The following is an 18,558-nucleotide window of genomic DNA, read 5'->3' on the forward strand; positions in this document are numbered from 1 at the left end:
ATGGCCACCCGAGGATCTGCTTGAAGGTTTTTCTTCCTTCTGCATGACTACAACCAATAGCATACTGCTGAAATAGCATTGAAAGTGAACATTCTTGTTCCCAGTCTAGAAAGCTAACATTTATTTAGCCTTTTACAGTGAAGTAGGTGGTTAGCTGTAAATTTTTGTGAGACTATTTTTTTTAAAAACAGGTCCTTATGCCTTAGCCCAGGTTAGCCTGAAATGTGTAATCCCCTTCCCCCAGGTTCCCAAGAGCTGAATTACAGGTATTTGCCATCATGACTGGGGAAAACTCTCTCTGATTTTTCCACATGAGGTTGAGTTTCTCAGTTCTTATTTTCTTCAAATTTAGACATTTTGAAGCTATTAATTTTTTTAAAAATTATTCTTTCCCTAACTCCAGTTCTGTGAGTGGTTCAATACATTGTTGAGTCTCATAGGTCACAGAGATCCTATACATTTTTATTGTATATTATATTAATTGTACAATATTGTATATTATCATAAAATACCTGCTTTATTTTAGATGCAAAATAAGAAAAATACATTTAAGATACATTGTGCCCAGATGTTTGACAGATGGCTCAGTAGTTAAGAGCACATGTTACTCTTACAGAGGGCCCATGTCAACTCCCAGGAACCCACGTGGTGCCTTTCAACCATCTGTAACTCCAGTCTCAAGGGTCAGATGCTCTCTATGAGTCCCAGGAAGTAGGCAGGCATACTGACCTACATACATGCAGTCAAACACTTATACACATAAATCTTTTTTTTAAAAATCACAAAGGTGTAAGTCCAACACAAAACCAAGTGGCAAGTGACTCTACATTATTCTGTTCTACACAGAATAGTGCCCACTTGGTTATCGTGCACGGACCTCACAGGAATCCCTAACAGCAATTTAACATTTTAGCTAACATAAAATATTTGCTTGAGGTTTTACTCATCAAAGGACTTGTTGCTATCGGTCGTGCACATTCTAACAGCTTCCAAGAAGGTGCAAAAACTAACCAAGGAGGTCTGGCCAAGATGGCTTGGCATGCCAAGGTACCTGCAGTCAAGCCTTAGGGCCTGAGTTAGAACCCCTGGACTCACTCCATAGAAAGAAAGAACTGCCTCAAGCAAGATGCTCTCTGACCTCCACACACGTGCCGCGGAATGTCCGTGAGCACGCAAAACACACAAAATAAATAAAAATTAAAGTGTGACTGAAACTTGGAAACGTTGACCAAGAGCTCCTAGTGTAAAGTTAAGACGTTCCTAAATTGCTTGAAACTACAAGCCAGCCGAGGAAAGCAGAATAACAGCAGCTGAGTCAAATGAGAACCTCATCTCAAAAGGTGAAAGGTCAAAGGACGCAGGCAGAGCTGTCCATTAACCCCAGGAGTGGCTGGGACTTTAACCAGCAGCTGATCTGATGTACACAGCACGTGCGTTGCTCCTCTCTGGAGGGAAGATGAGCGCACTGCCTCCTGTCTTCATCTCCAGTCCGCTGTCGTCCTTCCTCCAGCATCAGGAGCAGGCCTAACCAGCCGCGCGGCCAGGCTCCGCACGGTCCTAGCTCTGTCCAGCCGCCCAGCGCCGGGGCTCTCCGCGACTCCCCAGGCCCCGCCCACGGCCGCCCGTCACGTGACGGCGCGCCCCGCCCCCTGCCCCCGGCTCACGTGATCTCGCCTAGGGAGAGAAAGCCTGACCCAGTCTCCTGCGCTCACCGGCGTCTCTCCGCAGCTCTCGGTCCCCCGGCGGAGCGTGGCGGCCATGCGGCTCCCGTCGGTAGCCAGGCCCCGGCCGGGCGGTCCCCGCCGCCTGCCCTCGCTGCTGCTCCTGCCGCTGCTGGGCGGCTGCCTGGGGCTCGTGGGGGCGGCTCGCAGGCCCAACGTGCTGCTGCTGCTCACCGACGACCAGGACGCGGAGCTCGGCGGCATGGTAACTCCTGTCCACGCCCTCCCCGTCCCCCTTTGCTGACCTCTTTGCTGGGCGGCTTGGCCGTGGGTGGGTGAGCTTGGACGGGTCATAGGATTCGGCTTCCTCTCCCGAGCTCACCCACAGGCTCGCACCGTGCGCACGGTGCCTCCAGCCGGGACCTTACTGCTGCAGTGTACACTCACCGCTCAGGGCAAACCTGTGGAGGCCAGTGATTGATTAGGGAGGTCCGAGGCCACGTCAGCCCTCTTCACGGAGGACATAGGACGTCGGCTTTTGTGCCTATGAAAGTGGGTTTGTAGGCTGTCGAGCTGTTATTGAGAGAGTGTGTTTTGCTTAAGAGGCATCAAAAAACACAATCAGTTAGCCTAATCGAACACCTGGCTGAGGCGTTGCCGTCAGGGCTTCTTCACTTTATGTCTAATGGATGTTGTCATGAAGACTACATTTCCTTCCCAGAGTCACTTCTGCTCTTTCGAGGTTCCGGAATTTGACCTTTGGGACCATGCAGGCCAGCCTCCTTCCAGTGGTGTTCAAGGGATTTACCCAAAGCATTGAAGCAGGAGGAGGCAGATTAGGACCAACCCTCCAATGGTATTCCGTCCTGGGTCAGCATTGCTCTCACTTAAAAAAAAAAAAGTCTCTACTCTCTCTTTCGGTTCTCCTTCTGCTTTCAGCTGGTTGCTGTAACTGCTCTAAGCAGGAGGGTCCTAGCTTTTCCTGTGTGGTAATTAACCCTAGCTCAGTGTCCTTCAAGTTGCTGGTTGCTGGTCCCAGCTGGTCAGCGAGTTGTGAAATCAGTCTAGTGAATAGCTGCCAACATTTTGGTTTTCCGTGTGTCACATGTGGTAATGGTAAGCAGAGCCTACCGTTCCTAGGCTGGGAAGTAAAGTGTGCTTTGCGTTCTTCCGTGGACTGTCTTTTTCTAGATGGTGTTTCATTACCAATCCCTTGGCCCGTCTTTGTATCTGCATAGGCCCCATTGCCTTGTTGCCATGTGGCATCCCCTGAGCCTTAAGGATGCTGAATCTCCACCCCCTCCCAGCCCCCACGCCCTGCAGTGCTGGAGGGCACTCCAAAGCCTCACGCCTGCCTGCCGAGCCAGTTCTCTATCAAAGCTAGCCCCTAACCCCTATACCAAAAGTCTTGACTTAATTTCCCTCTTAAGTTTAACTGTCCCTCCAACTGTTCTCATAGCTCTCTTCTCATTTTTACCTTTTTCTCTTTGCTTTATTTCGTTTGTTCTTTTGTTTTGAGACAGGTCTCACTGTATGGCTGTGGCTAGCCTGGAACTCACAGAGATCCATCTTCTATCTCACCAGTGCTGGGATTTCAAAACTTTACCAAAAAAAAAAAAAAAAAAAAAAAAAAAAGTGTTCAGGAAAAAATTTTTTTACTACTTACATATAAGGTGTCCCAGCTCAGTGACTGTCACTTGGCAGTGTTGTCTGTGTATAGTTGACCGAGGTCTTACACTTCTGTGTTAATGGTATTTGCCTCTAGGACTTTTTTTTCTATTTGCTTCTTTATGTCAGAAGGATGTGTGTTTAGGGGGAGCATATGTGCACATGCCACAGTGGCCATGAGGGTCCTGGGAACTCCTCAGGCTTGGCAGTGGTTTGCTTGTACCCCATGAGTTCTCTCGAAGGCCCTGCTGGGTTCCTTTTTTTTTTTTTTTTGTAGTAGCCAGAGAAACTAGAACAAATGAAGCTTGTAGCTTCCCACACATGTTCTGTCAACAACACGGGTTTGTTCCCGGGATCCCACAAGTGCCATGGACACTAAATAAATATGGAAATGGTGCTTGCTTGTTTTAAAGCTGCGGCCCCTGGCACTTTTTCTTGTGGCCCCTTTTAGAGTCCTGACACTGATTGTCAAATAGGATAATGTCTTAGTCAGGGTTTCTATACCTGCACAAAACATCATGACCAAGAAGGAATTTGGGGAGGAAAGGGTTTATTCAGCTTACACTTCCACATTGCTGTTCGTCACCAAAGGAAGTCAGGACTGGAACTCAAACAGGGCAAGAAGCAGGAGCTGATGCAGAGGCCACAGAGGGATGTTACTTACTGGCTTGCTTACTTCCGTGGTTTGCTCAGCTTGCTTTCTTACAGAACCCAAGACTACCAGCCCAGGGATGGCACCACCCACAATGGGTCCTCTCCCTGCTTGATCACTATTTGAGAAAATGCCTTATAGCTGGATCTCATGGAGAAATTTTCTCAACGGAAGTTCCTTTCTCTGTGATAACTCCAGCTTGTGTCAAATTGACACAAAACCAGGCAGTACAGATAACAAAGTAAAGAGCTGAGACAGGGATGATGTTTGAGAACCTCCTTGGTGCCAGGCAGAGTGTGAGGTGTGTTCTGTCTTTATTTCTAACATCACTGAGGCCACCTGCTGCAGATCGTATCGGCAAGAACGCTAAGACTCCAAAGGCCCATGGTTGGTATAGCTGAGGGGCAACAGGTTTATTTGCTTTGTGAAGTCACTGTGGTAAGCCCGTCTTGCCACACGTAGTCTGGAATAATCAAGGCCATATAGGCACTTTGCACTGAGTCTAAAGTGGCATTCTGGAATGTCCTCAGTGGGGTTCACCCACAGGACTTCATTTATGAATAAAGCCTTATGTATAGTGTCTCTACCAGAGAGAGGGATTGTGTTGCAGATTGCCACAATAACAGGCGAGGTAAGGGGTGAGGACCCCATACACAATTCACCCACACTGGCTTAGATCAAAAGTTGAAATCTCACGATTTTCATTTAATGTGACTTTTTTTTTTTTCTCAAGACAGTCCATGTCCTAGTTAGGGATACAATTCTTTGATGAAACACCATGGCGAAAAGCAACTGGGGGAGCTAAGGGTTTTTTTGGCTTACATGCCCATGGTCACAGCCGACCCAGGGACTCAAACAGCGCAGGAACCTGGAGGCAGGAGCTGATGCAGCGGCATGGAGCGGTGTTGCTTACTGGCTTGCTCCACCCACAATGGGCTGGGCCCTCCTGCAATAATCACTAATTAATAAAATGCTGTACATATAGGCTTGCTTACAGCTCAGTCTTATGGAGACATTTCCTCAATTGAGGCTCCCTCCTGTCAGATGAGTTTAGCTTGTGTCGAGTTGACATAAAACTATCCGGCATAGTCCAGGGTTGCCCAAGTTATCCTTGTAGTTGAGGATGAACCTGAATTTTTGTTCCTTCTGCTTCTACCTCACAAGAGCTGAGACTACAGGCATGTACCACATTTTTTTTTTTTAATGTATATGGGAGTTTTGCCTCCCTGAATGTGAATATGGCTAGTGTTGCCGCCGGTGAAGGCCACAGGATGAGCTAGAAGAGGAGATGGTTGTGAGCTGTCATGTGGGTGCTGGGAATCAAACCTGGGTCCTTTGAAAGAGCAGCCAGTGCTCTTTTCTTCGGAGCCATCTCTCCAGCCCCTGTCAGTTACCATTATTCTATCTTCTGTGTAGTCACCTCATCTTTCATGCTCAACATTCTACCATATTTGTCCCATGTGTCATCTGAGAGACTGCTTCTATTAGTTTTTACAGGGTATGGCTTTTCCCTGGTTATGATGGAATGATGGGTTATTGCTCTCAAGAGCACAGGTTGTTTTTTCAAGTCATTTATTCACTCTAGGGAAAGGGGGCTGCTTAGTCAGGGGCCGCGCAGGAACGTAGGGAAAAAAATAAATATGGCATTGCTTTGCCTAAAGCAAGATGATTTCCACTGTTAAAAGGAAAGTCGGCCGCTGAGTTGGGGGATCATCGAGAGCTTTGGGGTGCGAATCCTTGGGATCAGGAAAGTCAGTGAGTCCTTTGGTTTTTGTAAAAGGGAATTTGCTTAGAGTAAGTAAAGCTACACATTGGCTCATGAGAGTGAAAGTGGCTATTTCTTAATAGCGTCACATGGTTTCCACCTGACCAGCCACCGCCACTTCAGATTAGCATGGATATCTGTTTTCAGTATAGTACGATCTCTTGCTTGGGACTGGTTCAACCAGGCGTGGATTATCTACATAAAGTTCTAAATCAAAATGCCTACCCAGCCTTGTCTTCCACTTTTCCCTTTCTGTCTCTTGGGCTGTTTCTTCCACAGTGGTTCCTCCCTGTTTGCTCTGTTGGGCTGTTTGCCAAACTCAGCCAGTGACCTCCACTCCTCGCTCTGGGGCTCTCAGCAAGGTTCCCTGCTTAAGGGCCTTTCTCATTGCTCATCTGAAGTAGGTTCCTGCTTTCTTCCCACAAGGTGTGTCACATGGCCTGCTGTACTCTCTCCCTTGCACTACGTGAGGTCATTGGTCACCTGAGGTCATTGGTCACCTTGTTCAGGTCCTAAAGCAGCGGTGAGAGCAAGACCATGTTTCCCACCCACCTTCGCCTACCTCAGTGTTTGCTGAGGTTAGCACGATACACCGTATAGACTCCCTGTAAACCTAACACTGGCAGTAGTTTTGCGTGCTTATCAATTTGATGACTAAATTCCTCTCGGTTCCCATTCTCTCTACACCACTGGTTCTCAATCTTCCTAATGCTGCAACTTTTAATGCCTCATGTTGTGGTGACCCCCAACTGAACGATTTTTTTTTGTTGCTACTTGTTAGCTGTGATTTTGCTACCTTTATGAATCATAATATAAATATCTGCTATGCAGGATATCTGATGTGTGACTCTCCAAAGGGTCGCAGTCCACAGTTTGAGGACCCCTGCTCTAGGTGCACGTCACATGCTTTAGTCCCTGTCCATTGCCCTCATGGTAACCTAGGTTCCTGGCTAAGCCGGGTTACATTCAGTCTGATGTTCTTTCCTGAGCTTGGCACCAGTGATAAGGTAAGGACAGCTAGCGCCATTGCTTCTGAAGCTTAGCACAGACCTTCCATGGCATCTCTTGAAGGTCTACTACTGTCATCATCAAAGCTTGACTAGAACAAGTTGGAATGTTGTCCTTTGGAGCCCACAAGTAGCTTGGGCTTATAAATCAATGAAGGAAGCTACTTACATATTGTTGAAAGTGAGACTTTGGTGAACCTCGGTATATATCTGGAGGTGCGATCTTTAAGGAATTACTGTACCAGATGAACATAAGACTATATACAGTCTGTTCTTGGGTCTGAAAGGTATTTCAGAATCAACATAGACCTCCTCATGAGCTTCACCCCTGGTAGTTTTTGCTGGCCAGGAAGTAAAGACAGATCAGTGTGCCTCTGATGGATGGTTACATAACTGCCTTCCCTCTTCTGTCTTCTGGGGTAAAGTTAACTTTCCTCTGTACTTTTTCAAATCTTAGGGGACACACAAAAGATGAAAAGTGCAGATGAAACACACTAATAGGCCTGGAGATGTAGCTCAGTGGGAGAGTGCTTGCCTGGGTACTCAAGGCCCCGGGTTCAATCCCCAGCCCTGTGATAATGTTTATGTTTGACAGGGTCTGTGTGCACCTCTGTACACATGCTATCATCTGGTTCAGGTGCTACTGCAGGGGGATAATCAGTAGAGTCCTTATGGTGTTGGGCTTCCATCATTGAATGTGTAAAGTTGGAAGCCAGCTGTAATGTGAGCCTTGTAACCTTGTCTGGCTTTCAGAATCCAAGTGTTGTCTACTTCCCCATTAAGATGGGAAGTTTCCTTGCCAATGAGTCCACGCCTTGGGGTTATTGGCAAATAAGAGAGCACTGTGATTTCATTACCTGCAGTTCCCACAGACAGAACAATGCTATCAACTATGAACTTTCACTTCCTGCTTGCACAGGGTTTACCTGACTATAACCAAACCTGTTTGGTTCATTGCCAGAATCACTTCTCTTGACTTTGGGTTAGAGCTGACCATTTGGAAATAAATGATTAAGATAAATCAAAAGGTGCTGGAGAGATGCCTGAAAGGTTAAGAGTACACATTTTTGCAGAAGACCCAGATTTCCCAGCACCCACACAGGCACTAGCAGTCTGTATGTCTCTGTCCGTTTCCAGAGGATCTAGTGCCCTCTTCAGGCCTCTGCAGGCACTGCATGCAAGCGCATGGTGCACAGACATACACATGCAGGCAAAACATCCATACACACAAAATAAAATATAAATTTAAGTTGTAACAAAACACAAATTTTTATTTCTATATTTTATCAGATATTGTTTAACAAGGAATTGTTTACTTTGTAGACACCGCTGAAGAAAACCAAGGCCCTCATTGGAGAGAAGGGGATGACTTTCTCCAGCGCTGTAAGTTTAAAAGCCAATGTAATGTCGTTAGATATCATATCACATCCCAGGAAGAAACTTGATGTCTGAGTTCTAGTGTGGTATATGTGGGTGGATTTTTGCCTTTTTTTTTTTTTTTTTTTTTAAATAATGAAGTACCTGGTCTGAAGAGTTTTAGTTTTTAATTGAAATGATAAATTGCTGGTCTTTGTGGGGTGGGGTTCTTATTTGTTTTGAGACAGAGTCTCACTATGTAGCTCTGGCTGTCCTAGAACTCAGTCTATAGACCAGACTAGTCTTGAACTCACAGAGATATGCCTGCCTCTGCAAATGCTGGGGTTAAAGGCATGTGCCAATACACCTGACTATTTGCTGCTATTTTCTAAGCTAGACTGCTACATAACTAGGGAATTTTATTGAAATCTTTACTGTTTGAGGGTTGAGACTAGTTTGTACAAACCGAGAACGTTTATTCTATGTTGGCTGCTACAGAGTAAAAGTTTCACGAGGTCTGCTAGCTAACCCTGACAAAGGTCATGAAACACACACGCAGCCTGTGTGGAATCAGAGACCCAAAACAAATCTGACTGTTCGTATCCAAGAACCTTACACGAAACTCCGTAAGTGCTGGTGTGGTGTCTTCACACCAGGAAACCCACTGAGCGGTGGCACAGTGCTGTGCTCGGGTTTAAGCGTGGACTCCCCAGCCAGGCTGCCTGATTTAGAATGTATCTCTTTATCTGCATGTTCCCAGCTCTGTTTTGGATTCTGGTTTCCCCTCTTTAAATGAAGTCATTACTATCCACCTCAGGGTCATTGTGGTCCCATGAATCGGCACACAATGAATGTGTCAGTGTGGTCACAGCAAGTCCTACACGGTATTTGGTGTTGTCCACAGAAGGAGTAACTAAAGGGAGGAAGAGTTCACTTTAACCTGGAAAATTCAGTCCACATATCAACTTAAAATTGAACCCAGTGTGGCGGCACGTGCTCTAATTCCAGCCCTCAGGAGGCAGAGGCTGCTAGATCTCTGTGGGTTCAAGTTCCAGGCCAGCCCAGCCCAGGGTTACATAGTGAGACTTTTAAAAAGAAAGAAAAGAAGGAAAGAAAAAGAACAACAAAAAATATCAAAGAACACAAAAAGAGTTCCATTTAGCAGCAGAAAATTCACTCTAGGAATAACAGGCAGTGGCCAAAATGGTTATGATTTCTTCAAGTAAGCCAGGCCTAGTGCTGCAAGCCTTTAACCCCAACACTCAGGAAGCAGGGCCAGGCAGATCTCTGTGAGTTTGAGTGAGGCTAGCCTGGGCTACATAGTTCCAGGACAGCCAGAACTACATAGTGAGATCCTAACTCAAAAAAATAGACAGACAGACAGACAGACAGACAGACAGACAGATAGATAGATAATACAAGCAATAGTACTTTTTGAAAAAATGCTTGATATGTTGGTATCACGTCGTTTCTATGTAAAGACACTATTATAAAATATACTTGTAATTAAGGTTTTAAGACTTTTTTTTAAGATCCAACTAAATGTTTCTAAATACTATCTGGGTAAGAGTAGTCAGGATTCAAGTTAGTGTTTCTTGTTTGGTGTTGGGGGTTGATAGAAGGGAGCCAGCCATTCTGTGCGTACGCTCAGCCACTGGATTAGACCCCCAGGCCCAGGGTCGGCTGGGTTCTGTCAGCACCAGAGAGCAAACCCACAAGATGATGTTTTAGCTAGGTATGAAGATGAAATATGAGACTTAATAAAGTAGTACTGACCATAAAAGATCAAAAAAGCAAAAAGGGAGATGTTCTAATTTCCTTTCTGCTGTGGTAAAATGCTCTGACCAAAGACAGCTTGGGGCAGAACGCTTTTATTTGGTCACAGTTCATAACTGAGGGACATCAAGGGCGGAATTCAGGCAGAAACCACAGAGGAAGACTGCTTGCTGGCCTTGCTGGCCTTGCTGGCCTTGCTGGCCTTGCTGGCTCAGCTGTGACCCCATGCTTAACTGCCTTGAAGGTGGTGGTTGTTGTTTGTTTTTCAAGAAAGGTTTTCTTTGTTTACCTCTGGCTGCACTGGAATTCACTGTGTAGACCAGGCTGGCCCCAAACTCAGAGATGCACCTGCCTCTGCTTCCCAAGTGCTGGGACTAATGGTGTGTGTCACCATGATGGCTTATCTAGCTTCCTGATACAACCCAGTACCAACCACTCAGGAAATGCTGTCACCCACAATGGCCTGGGTTCTCCGGTATCAATTAACCATCAAGACAGATGTGCCCACAGGGCAGTCTGACCTGGGCAGTCCCTCAGTTGAAACTCCCATTTTGGGTGACTCTAGGCTGCGTCACTTCGACAGTTAAAGCTACCAAGGCCAGGAAAGAACAGTCAGTGTAGAAATTCTAGAAGTCAGGGCTGGGAAGGAGGTTCCACAGTTAAAGCTGCCTGCTAAACAAACCTGAGGACTGGAATGCAGGTCCATCACCCATGAGCAGCGGCCCCACCCTGAGGGTGTCACCCTCTCCTGGCTTCCATGTGTGCACCCACACACAAATGACAGACACTCATGAAGATACATATACATACATATGCAAACATAACTAACACACTTTAAAGCAAAAACTTAAAAAGAATTATAGAAGACAAATAACATATGATTGGGTGGGGGGGCTTGTAGGAAGTGAGCATGTGTGTAGAGACAGTCACCCTCGTGAGTATTTTACAATGCCAGCCTGGACTGGAGGCTCAGCTCAGTGGTAGAGTGTATGCCTACCATTTGCTAGGTTCTGATTTTTAAGTCCTGGCACCAACACAGGAGAAAAGGTTAAATCCAACCTGAAAAGCAGAAAAACAACAACAAAACCAAATTAAGTACTTAAAGGGACCATGATGCCATTATGGATCCCGGGCAATTTCATGGAGTCATCTGGACGTGATGGGTTTAATTATGGCATTTACACCCAGCTCCTCCTCATCTCTTCCACCTGCCTCCTGGTCCCCTCTTCCCAAGTAACAATTAGTTCACTGACTTTACTTTGTAATCTGCTGTGTTGTCTCTGACGAATGACTTTTGAGCAGCTCTGGAGTGTGTCTTGTGTAAAGAATGACCTCTGCTCAATGAGAGGCAGAAATGAAAACGGAGCACTGAGTAGCTTCCTCTTCCCTCTCGGTGAATCTCACCCTTTGGCTCCCACCCCCTCTCTAGTATGTGCCCAGTGCTCTTTGCTGCCCCAGCAGAGCCAGCATCCTGACTGGAAAGTACCCCCACAACCATCACGTCGTTAACAACACTTTGGAGGGGAACTGCAGTAGCAAGTCCTGGCAGAAGATCCAGGAGCCGTTCACCTTCCCATCGATCCTCAAGTCAGTGTGCGGCTATCAAACCTTTTTTGCTGGGAAGTATTTAAACGAGGTATGTTGACCATTCTTCTCCTTTCTTACAATGGCATTTAAAATGGGAATTAACTTATTTCCTGATAATTATATTTTCTCCTTCGTATCAATTCAAGTCATGCTATTCAACCATTTGGTTCTGTGCAGCTTTTTGCTGATCTGGCGTTAATTAGACAAGCACATTATGTGTGTGGCTTTCTGGGTACTTTATTTCCACAGCCTCCACAGCACCTATTTACAAACTGTCCTAAGTGTTAGGACATCTGCCCCTCCCCCATTTCCATTTGGGATCCTTCTAGTCATGTGGCTATCACAGTGTCTGTTCCAGGTCCTCTTTTTCAGTATCAAGGGGGAGGGACTAGAGGCTCTGCTCAGGTTTCTTAGAGTCATCTATGAATTAGAACAATTCAACGTATGACTCATTTTTTGACCTGCAGAGTGAGGACAACCTGTGGAGAATCTGTGAGGAGAGGACAGCACCCCGTTGGCTGGGCGGCTGACACTGGCCTCACTGTGGCCTGCCACTCGGGGCTTCATGGCCCCAAGTGCACCACCTTGTCTCAGTTTTCTTAGAATCTATGCTTAAAGGAAATGGTGCACCGGGGGTGCTTGGGGTTCTCTCTAGTGATAGTTAAACTGGGGTGCGGGTGAAGAGGTATATATTTTCTGACTTTCTTTTTCTGTAGTAGCTACAGGTCTTCATGTCACATGAATTTTCTGTGCCCCTTCCTCCCTGTCATTGAGGGGGTCTGCAAACTGTTGGATTGAGGGAAGATGAGTCAATTTGAAAGAATCATGAGAAATGGGAAGACGCTCTGTGGCGGGGCTACTTTGCACATTGAAGGTCATCTGAGAGGAACTGTGTACTGTGAGACAGTCTTCAGGGATTCCATTCTGCCTTAAATGGGCAGTACTAAACTGTGTTTAGATAGGGGAGAGTGTACTGTCGTCTCTTCTAATCATTTTACCAAATAAATTGAAACTCAAAAGTAGATTTTATCAGGACAACCAAAGCAGTAGGCAAGCATCCGATTCTCCTGGCTGTAACCAGCCAAGTGTCATTCAGTGGTAGCTCAGCACACACCCATGAACAGGCCCCATGTCAAAGCCACATGTCTCCCAGGGCCACTGCACAGTGCCACCGTAGCAGAAATCCAGCTGTGGACACTCCGGTGAGTTTGCCTGACTGTGTGCAAGCAAAGCATCTACATTGCCATCTGAGGTCTGCATAACTCACATTTCACAAGACGGTTTTCTCTTGACAGCTCTGTACGTTTAAATGATTAATTAACTGGCCATTCAAGACAGCTGGCAGGCCAGGGTAGCACGGTGACACAGTTACTGTTGTAGAGTTTGGGGAAGTTGTACACCTGTTGTCTCAGGCACTGGCTGAAAGATGTTCTCAGTTGCCTGGTTTTCTCTGGACTCAAGGAGCGCTAACACTCGCTCTACTGTCCTTTCAGTATGGAGCCCCAGACGCAGGCGGACTGGAGCACATTCCTCTGGGCTGGAGTTACTGGTATGCCTTGGTAAGTGATTATGGAGGTGAATGTGTATCATCTGACCCAGTCCCATACTGGCAGATGATTCGTCTCTGTCATGAAAGTCTGTTGGCTGGTGAGTCACCTGTCCCAGGTGTTTTCCTGTCATTAGTGGCCCGAGCTGTGTGATTCCGTGGCCCACGTCTGGCTTTTAAAAACAGCACTGATTAACGAAAGCCTGCTAGTCTATGATAATGCTCCTCAACCCAGCTCAGTGTGGCGCAGCAGCTGCCCCTCGGGTCTCATCACCTTCATCGCCTGCTGCACTTAGCCCAGCAGGAGGTCACACTTTGGCTTTGTATAGTGACTTCCTCACAAATTTCACTTCCTATTTCGTATAGGAAAAGAATTCTAAATACTATAACTACACCCTCTCTATCAACGGGAAGGCCCGGAAACACGGTGAGAACTACAGCGTGGACTACCTGACAGATGTTCTGGTAAGTTCTGGGGCTCAACGACCCTGCCTCACACGACTGCTTTTGTCTAGACAGTAGCAGTCTGATTTGCACCAGCAAACAGAACTATGCAATGACTGGTCTGTCTGCCAAAGGGTATTTCCGGCGTGTTAAAGACCTCTAGGCTGGTTTTCTCTCCATATAAGCCAAGACTCAGTCTCATACTTTCATAATCCAGAAGTAAACGCCTCTGTCTGTGACTCTGGTGGCCATAGACTCTCCACAGGTGTCCTTTACGGGTCTCTGTGGGTGAGGCCGTGCATATGTAAAGCACTGGAGTCAGGTGGACTCCTCCTGTCCTGACATGTTTCTAAGGGAAACTTGGCGCTGAGTATTTATTCACCAGTCTACCACATGGCACAGCAGTTCCCTGCAGAGGGCAAAGGCCAGGTCCTTGGAAGGCAGCCTCTTCCGGCTGGAAATCCCACGCGTGCCGTGGGGCAAGGTTCTGTACACGCAGTCGTCTGTTGCCGATCACTTATTACTTGGCTAGGTGCTGATGGGTGAGGTAAATCAGAAAGGGTGAAGTGCTATAAGTAGCTTCTGAGCAGAAACCTGAAGGACGGGGAGTGGTGTCCGGATGGGGAGGAGGCAGCGTGACTGAGCACACCTGACCGTGGGAAAGGATGAAGACAGTGGGCTCGGGTCTCTCCTTCTACCCCGATGGTCTGTGAAGGGGACACAGCTCAGCTCCTTAGGTTTGGTGGGAAGCACCTTTACCTGCCGGGCCCTCCCACTGGCATCATTACTATAAATTAATACTAAAATGGACAGCTTGCTATTCTGTACTGTTTGGGGAACATAATCTCTGGGTCTTATAAAGTTAAGGTCTTAGTTACTTTCCTTGGTAGAGTTCTCAAGGTCCAGACCAGATGTGTTATACCAGCAATGTGCTACTTATGACCCTGAAATGAAATATCTGAGATTAGTATCCACACTGACCCTGTGTGCTCTCTCTACCAAGAGAAGCTTCCCTATTGGATACACAGTTGCTAGGCAGGGGTAGGAGATGACAACTCTCTGTGTGTGTCAGGCCAATCTCTCCCTGGAGTTCCTGGACTACAAGTCCAACTCTGAGCCATTCTTCATGATGATCTCCACTCCAGCGCCCCACTCACCGTGGACAGCCGCACCTCAGTACCAGAAGGCTTTCCAGAACGTCCTCGCACCAAGAAACAAGAACTTCAACATCCATGGAACGGTAGGTGCCTCTGATCCCTGAAGTAACCATTCTGGCTGTAACTAGCTGGTCAGGAAGCTTCAAGCCTTGGAAGGGGGTTCCTTTGAGCTCTCCTGGAGGGACTGTTATACCTGTCCCCAGTACAACAGATTATAGAAATGTTTTTCATGATACAGATAAAGCTCCTACCACACATCCAGTGAGCAGCTAGAAGAGATTCCTAGGAACAGTAAAGACCCCACCACTCCTGGTTGATTGTAATCATGTCTTCTGCCTCTGTCCCGGAGGTAGCTAAGCAGAGTCTCTAGAGACATTCACACTTGCAGTGGCCTTGGGTGATTCTCACTTAAGGCACAGGATGGAAGGAGGAGACACATACAGTGTGGAGGTGGCAGAGGCCTCATCAGTTAACAAAGCTTGTCCCTTAAATTTACCTAATAAGCCAGTCCCCTTCCCCATTTTTCTACCCAAGGTACTGGGTGCCCCAGATTCCCCAGAGAAACCCTGTCAAAATTTTCCTGAAACTTGAAGTCCACATATAAAGGTTCTTTCTCCCTCAAACAGAAGTCACATTTTCAGCAACGGAAATATTCCCACACACCATTCTCTCCTTCTGTTCACTCCCAAACCATGTTCTTCAGGGTTTTTTGTGCGACACAGTCTCTCTCTGTATACCAGGCTGACCTCAAACTCACAGTGACTGTGCCTTTGCCTCCTAATTGCTGGGATCAGAGCTCTGTGCCACCAAGCCTGTCTCCTCAAAGGTTTCCTCAGTCAGTGACTTATGCTGAGTGTGTAAGCAAGTCTCCACTGCCTGAGTCTTACCTAAGTCACTGTGCTCATAACAATACAGAGAGTCTTAAAGTCAGACCCAGAAGCATGAATTTCTGTATGTGAGATGGGCCAGATGCTTGCCCCTCCTGTTGCCTCCCTAAGGTGGCAGGACTCAAGCCTCTGATTACAGTAATGATTAAAATATAATAAATGATTAAAAAATAAGTGATTAAACCATCTGGAATACTCTGTACCACAACTCAGGCATGTGCTTGTTAAATCAGGTTGAGAAGCTGATTTTAAACTAGTAGACTGGTCACACTTTGTCTGTATTCCAAAAAGAGTTACTAGAAGCATTTTAATATTTCAACATTATTGAGAACAGTAATATTGAAATCCTTGGGTTAGCTAAGTGACCGCAACAGGATGTTCCAGTCCCATGCAAGCTGATGCGAGCCTCCAACAGGAGGATTTAAGATGGAATTTCTAAAGCTTATTAACCAAAGAACCGTTGGAGAAACATGGTTTTATTGTGCATGCATGAAGAGCCGAAGGCATCTGAGGATCCTTTTATCACTAAAATGTGACTTTTATGTAAATAAAAGGGTCCTCCAGAACTGGACTTGAAGGAGTTTTTGTTATTTTTTTTAAGATTTAAATTTTTAAAAATTTTTTTTAAAGATACCATTTTGACTTTTTTTTAAAAAAAAATTATTTATTCATTTTATTTATAAGTACACTGTCTTCAGACATGCATCTGATCCCATTATAGATGGTTGTAAGCCAACATGTAGTTGTTGGGAATTGAACTCAGAACCTCTGGAAGAGCAGACAGTGCTCTTAACCGCTGAGCCATCTCACCAGCCCCCTCATTTTTATTTTTAAATGTTTGTTTTGTGTGTGTGTGTGTGTGTGTGTGTGTGTGTGTGTGTCTGTCTGTCTGTCTGTCTGTCTGTCTGTGTCTGTCTGTCTGTCTGTCTGTCTTTGGTGTGGGTTTGTTTATGTGGGTGCAGTACCCAAGGAAGCCAGAAGAGGGCCCAGTTCCCCAAGAAATGGAGTTGCAGGCAGTGTGACCTGTGTGCCTATGCGTGCTGAGAACCAAGCTCACGTGCTCTGCTATTCCAGTATCTGCAGAGCTTGACGTTTTAAATTCAAGTAGAAGATTTTCCCCAGGAATATCAGTCCCTTGAGTTGACAGACCAGTGGACAGCAGGGCCTTTCAGGCAGAGCAGAGAGGTGAGTTAGCACTTGCCCAATTGTGGCCATAGCGACATAGGATCAGTTAGCAACTGAGCCTCACCTTGGCTTGGGGCACTCACCAGAGTCTGATCACTGCTGCCAACAAGAGTGTCTGGTGCCTCCCAGGACTGCAGCCTGGTCTGCTGCACCTGACAGAGTCTAACGTGGCTGCAGCAGCTTCTAGGCCGTTTGCTAAAGTGCGAGCGATCCTTTCTTTGTCTTATGGACTCTAGGAATCTCTTAGTGTGGCCGTGGTGACTTGCTGTTAACCTTTGTTTCTTCTGAATCACAGAACAAGCACTGGCTAATTAGGCAAGCCAAGACTCCCATGACGAACTCGTCAATACAGTTCCTAGATGACGCCTTCAGGAGGAGGTGAGCACCGCTGCTCCGGTCTCAGTGTTGGGGGCTCTGAGAGCAGGGACGGAACTATCTGCCATCCCGAGCAAACTGGGAGGCAGGTCAGCGGAGGGATGCTATGGGCACATCATAGGCACACAGACATGCCCTTATAGTGCATGTGCATGTGCATGAGGTACCCTTTGGACCTTAAGACTGACTAAACCATGCTACTACGACCTGGTAAAGAATATGACAAACTGGAACTATTAGCTTGAAAATTTTCCCCATGCTCAAAGAAAGGTTATATAAAAAGCAGCCCAAATAGTAAGCACAGTATTTAAATTTGATGTTTAGAATTTGTAAGATATGATATGTAGATTTTTCAAAAGTTGACTGCCTTTTTTTTAGAGTGTATTGTTGGTCCAGAGGTCAGTAAACTTTTGGTTTTTTTGTTTGTTTGTTTGTTTGTTTTTGTTTTTTTGTAGCAGGAGATAATGATAAAGTAGAAGACTGCAGGCCATGTGTCCCAAAACAATGGCAGCCTTGGGCAATAGGAAAATATTGCTGTGTGCCAATAAAACTTTATAAAAACAGACAATAGACAAGACAAGCTTTGGCGTCTTGCCTATAGGCCAGTGCCTAGTGTTCGGACTATTAAACAGCATTTCACCACAGACTTATTTGAACCCATCTGTAGTACTCTGTACTGAATCACTGTCTCTCCTTTCTGATCAGCTCTGTTCTCATACAGCAAGCTGTAAGAAGTAAAATCAGCTCATTATTAAAAGCCTGGGTTACTTCTTTGAAAACAGACTTGATGAAGCACTTCCTGTGTTGTGGAGTTTGCAGTGGTGGAGTCTGGGGGACAGAGCTGTGCGTTAGCTGTTTGCCTCACTGAGATGGGCGTCTCTGTGCGGCCGTCGCCCCTGACGTGCCTTCCACCCTGTGCCTTCCAGGTGGCAGACCCTGCTCTCAGTTGACGACCTTGTGGAAAAACTGGTGAAGAGACTGGACTCGACCGGCGAGCTGGACAACACGTACATCTTCTATACCTCAGACAATGGCTATCATACAGGTGAGCAGCAGGCAGGGTGAGCGCTGTCACGCCCTCACCCGTAGGGTCTAGCACTTTACAGCTGCGCACGGCCAGGCGGAGGCTCTCATCCTAGGACTCCTCAGTAGAAAGCATTTCCACACCAGAAGCCAGAGTTCCTTATTCGCTGTTTGAGATGCTAAGCTAGCTGGTCTCAGGCAGACAGAATCATTTACAAGTTAGAGACAGCGTGGGAAAAGTGAGAAGATCGCATCTCTAGGATGAGAGGAACTCAGGGAGTGCGTTGTAGACGGGGAACACAGTTTTCCTGCAAGCATACTTTTATTATTCATCCTGTGATTTGGGGAGTGCCCCTGGCTTTTGGAAACTGTGGTGTGGGTGACTTGCAGCCTTCCAGCTTGGATGTCTGTAGCTACAGACGCGTTCTCTGTTTTCTGTGTAGACACATTTCCTCTTTACACTAGGCTT

At 46.4% G+C, this 18,558-nt stretch overlaps 1 protein-coding gene across 1 annotated transcript in view; it reads left to right on the plus strand.

The window, feature by feature from the left end:
* Positions 1-1,660: 1,660 nt before the first annotated feature.
* The window catches only part of Gns (glucosamine (N-acetyl)-6-sulfatase), a 36,742-nt gene continuing 19,844 nt past the window's right edge, over positions 1,661-18,558 (plus strand). Inside the window, exons 1-8 of the mRNA XM_076920354.1 lie at positions 1,661-1,926; positions 8,077-8,136; positions 11,315-11,521; positions 12,966-13,031; positions 13,385-13,483; positions 14,535-14,702; positions 16,987-17,069; positions 17,993-18,111. Coding sequence (XP_076776469.1) covers positions 1,759-1,926; positions 8,077-8,136; positions 11,315-11,521; positions 12,966-13,031; positions 13,385-13,483; positions 14,535-14,702; positions 16,987-17,069; positions 17,993-18,111 — 970 coding nt within the window. The 5' untranslated portion in view covers positions 1,661-1,758. The remainder of the gene's footprint in view (positions 1,927-8,076; positions 8,137-11,314; positions 11,522-12,965; positions 13,032-13,384; positions 13,484-14,534; positions 14,703-16,986; positions 17,070-17,992; positions 18,112-18,558) is intronic.

This window comes from Arvicanthis niloticus, chromosome 22 (genome assembly GCF_011762505.2).
Source record: "Arvicanthis niloticus isolate mArvNil1 chromosome 22, mArvNil1.pat.X, whole genome shotgun sequence".
Taxonomy (NCBI): domain Eukaryota; kingdom Metazoa; phylum Chordata; class Mammalia; order Rodentia; family Muridae; genus Arvicanthis; species Arvicanthis niloticus.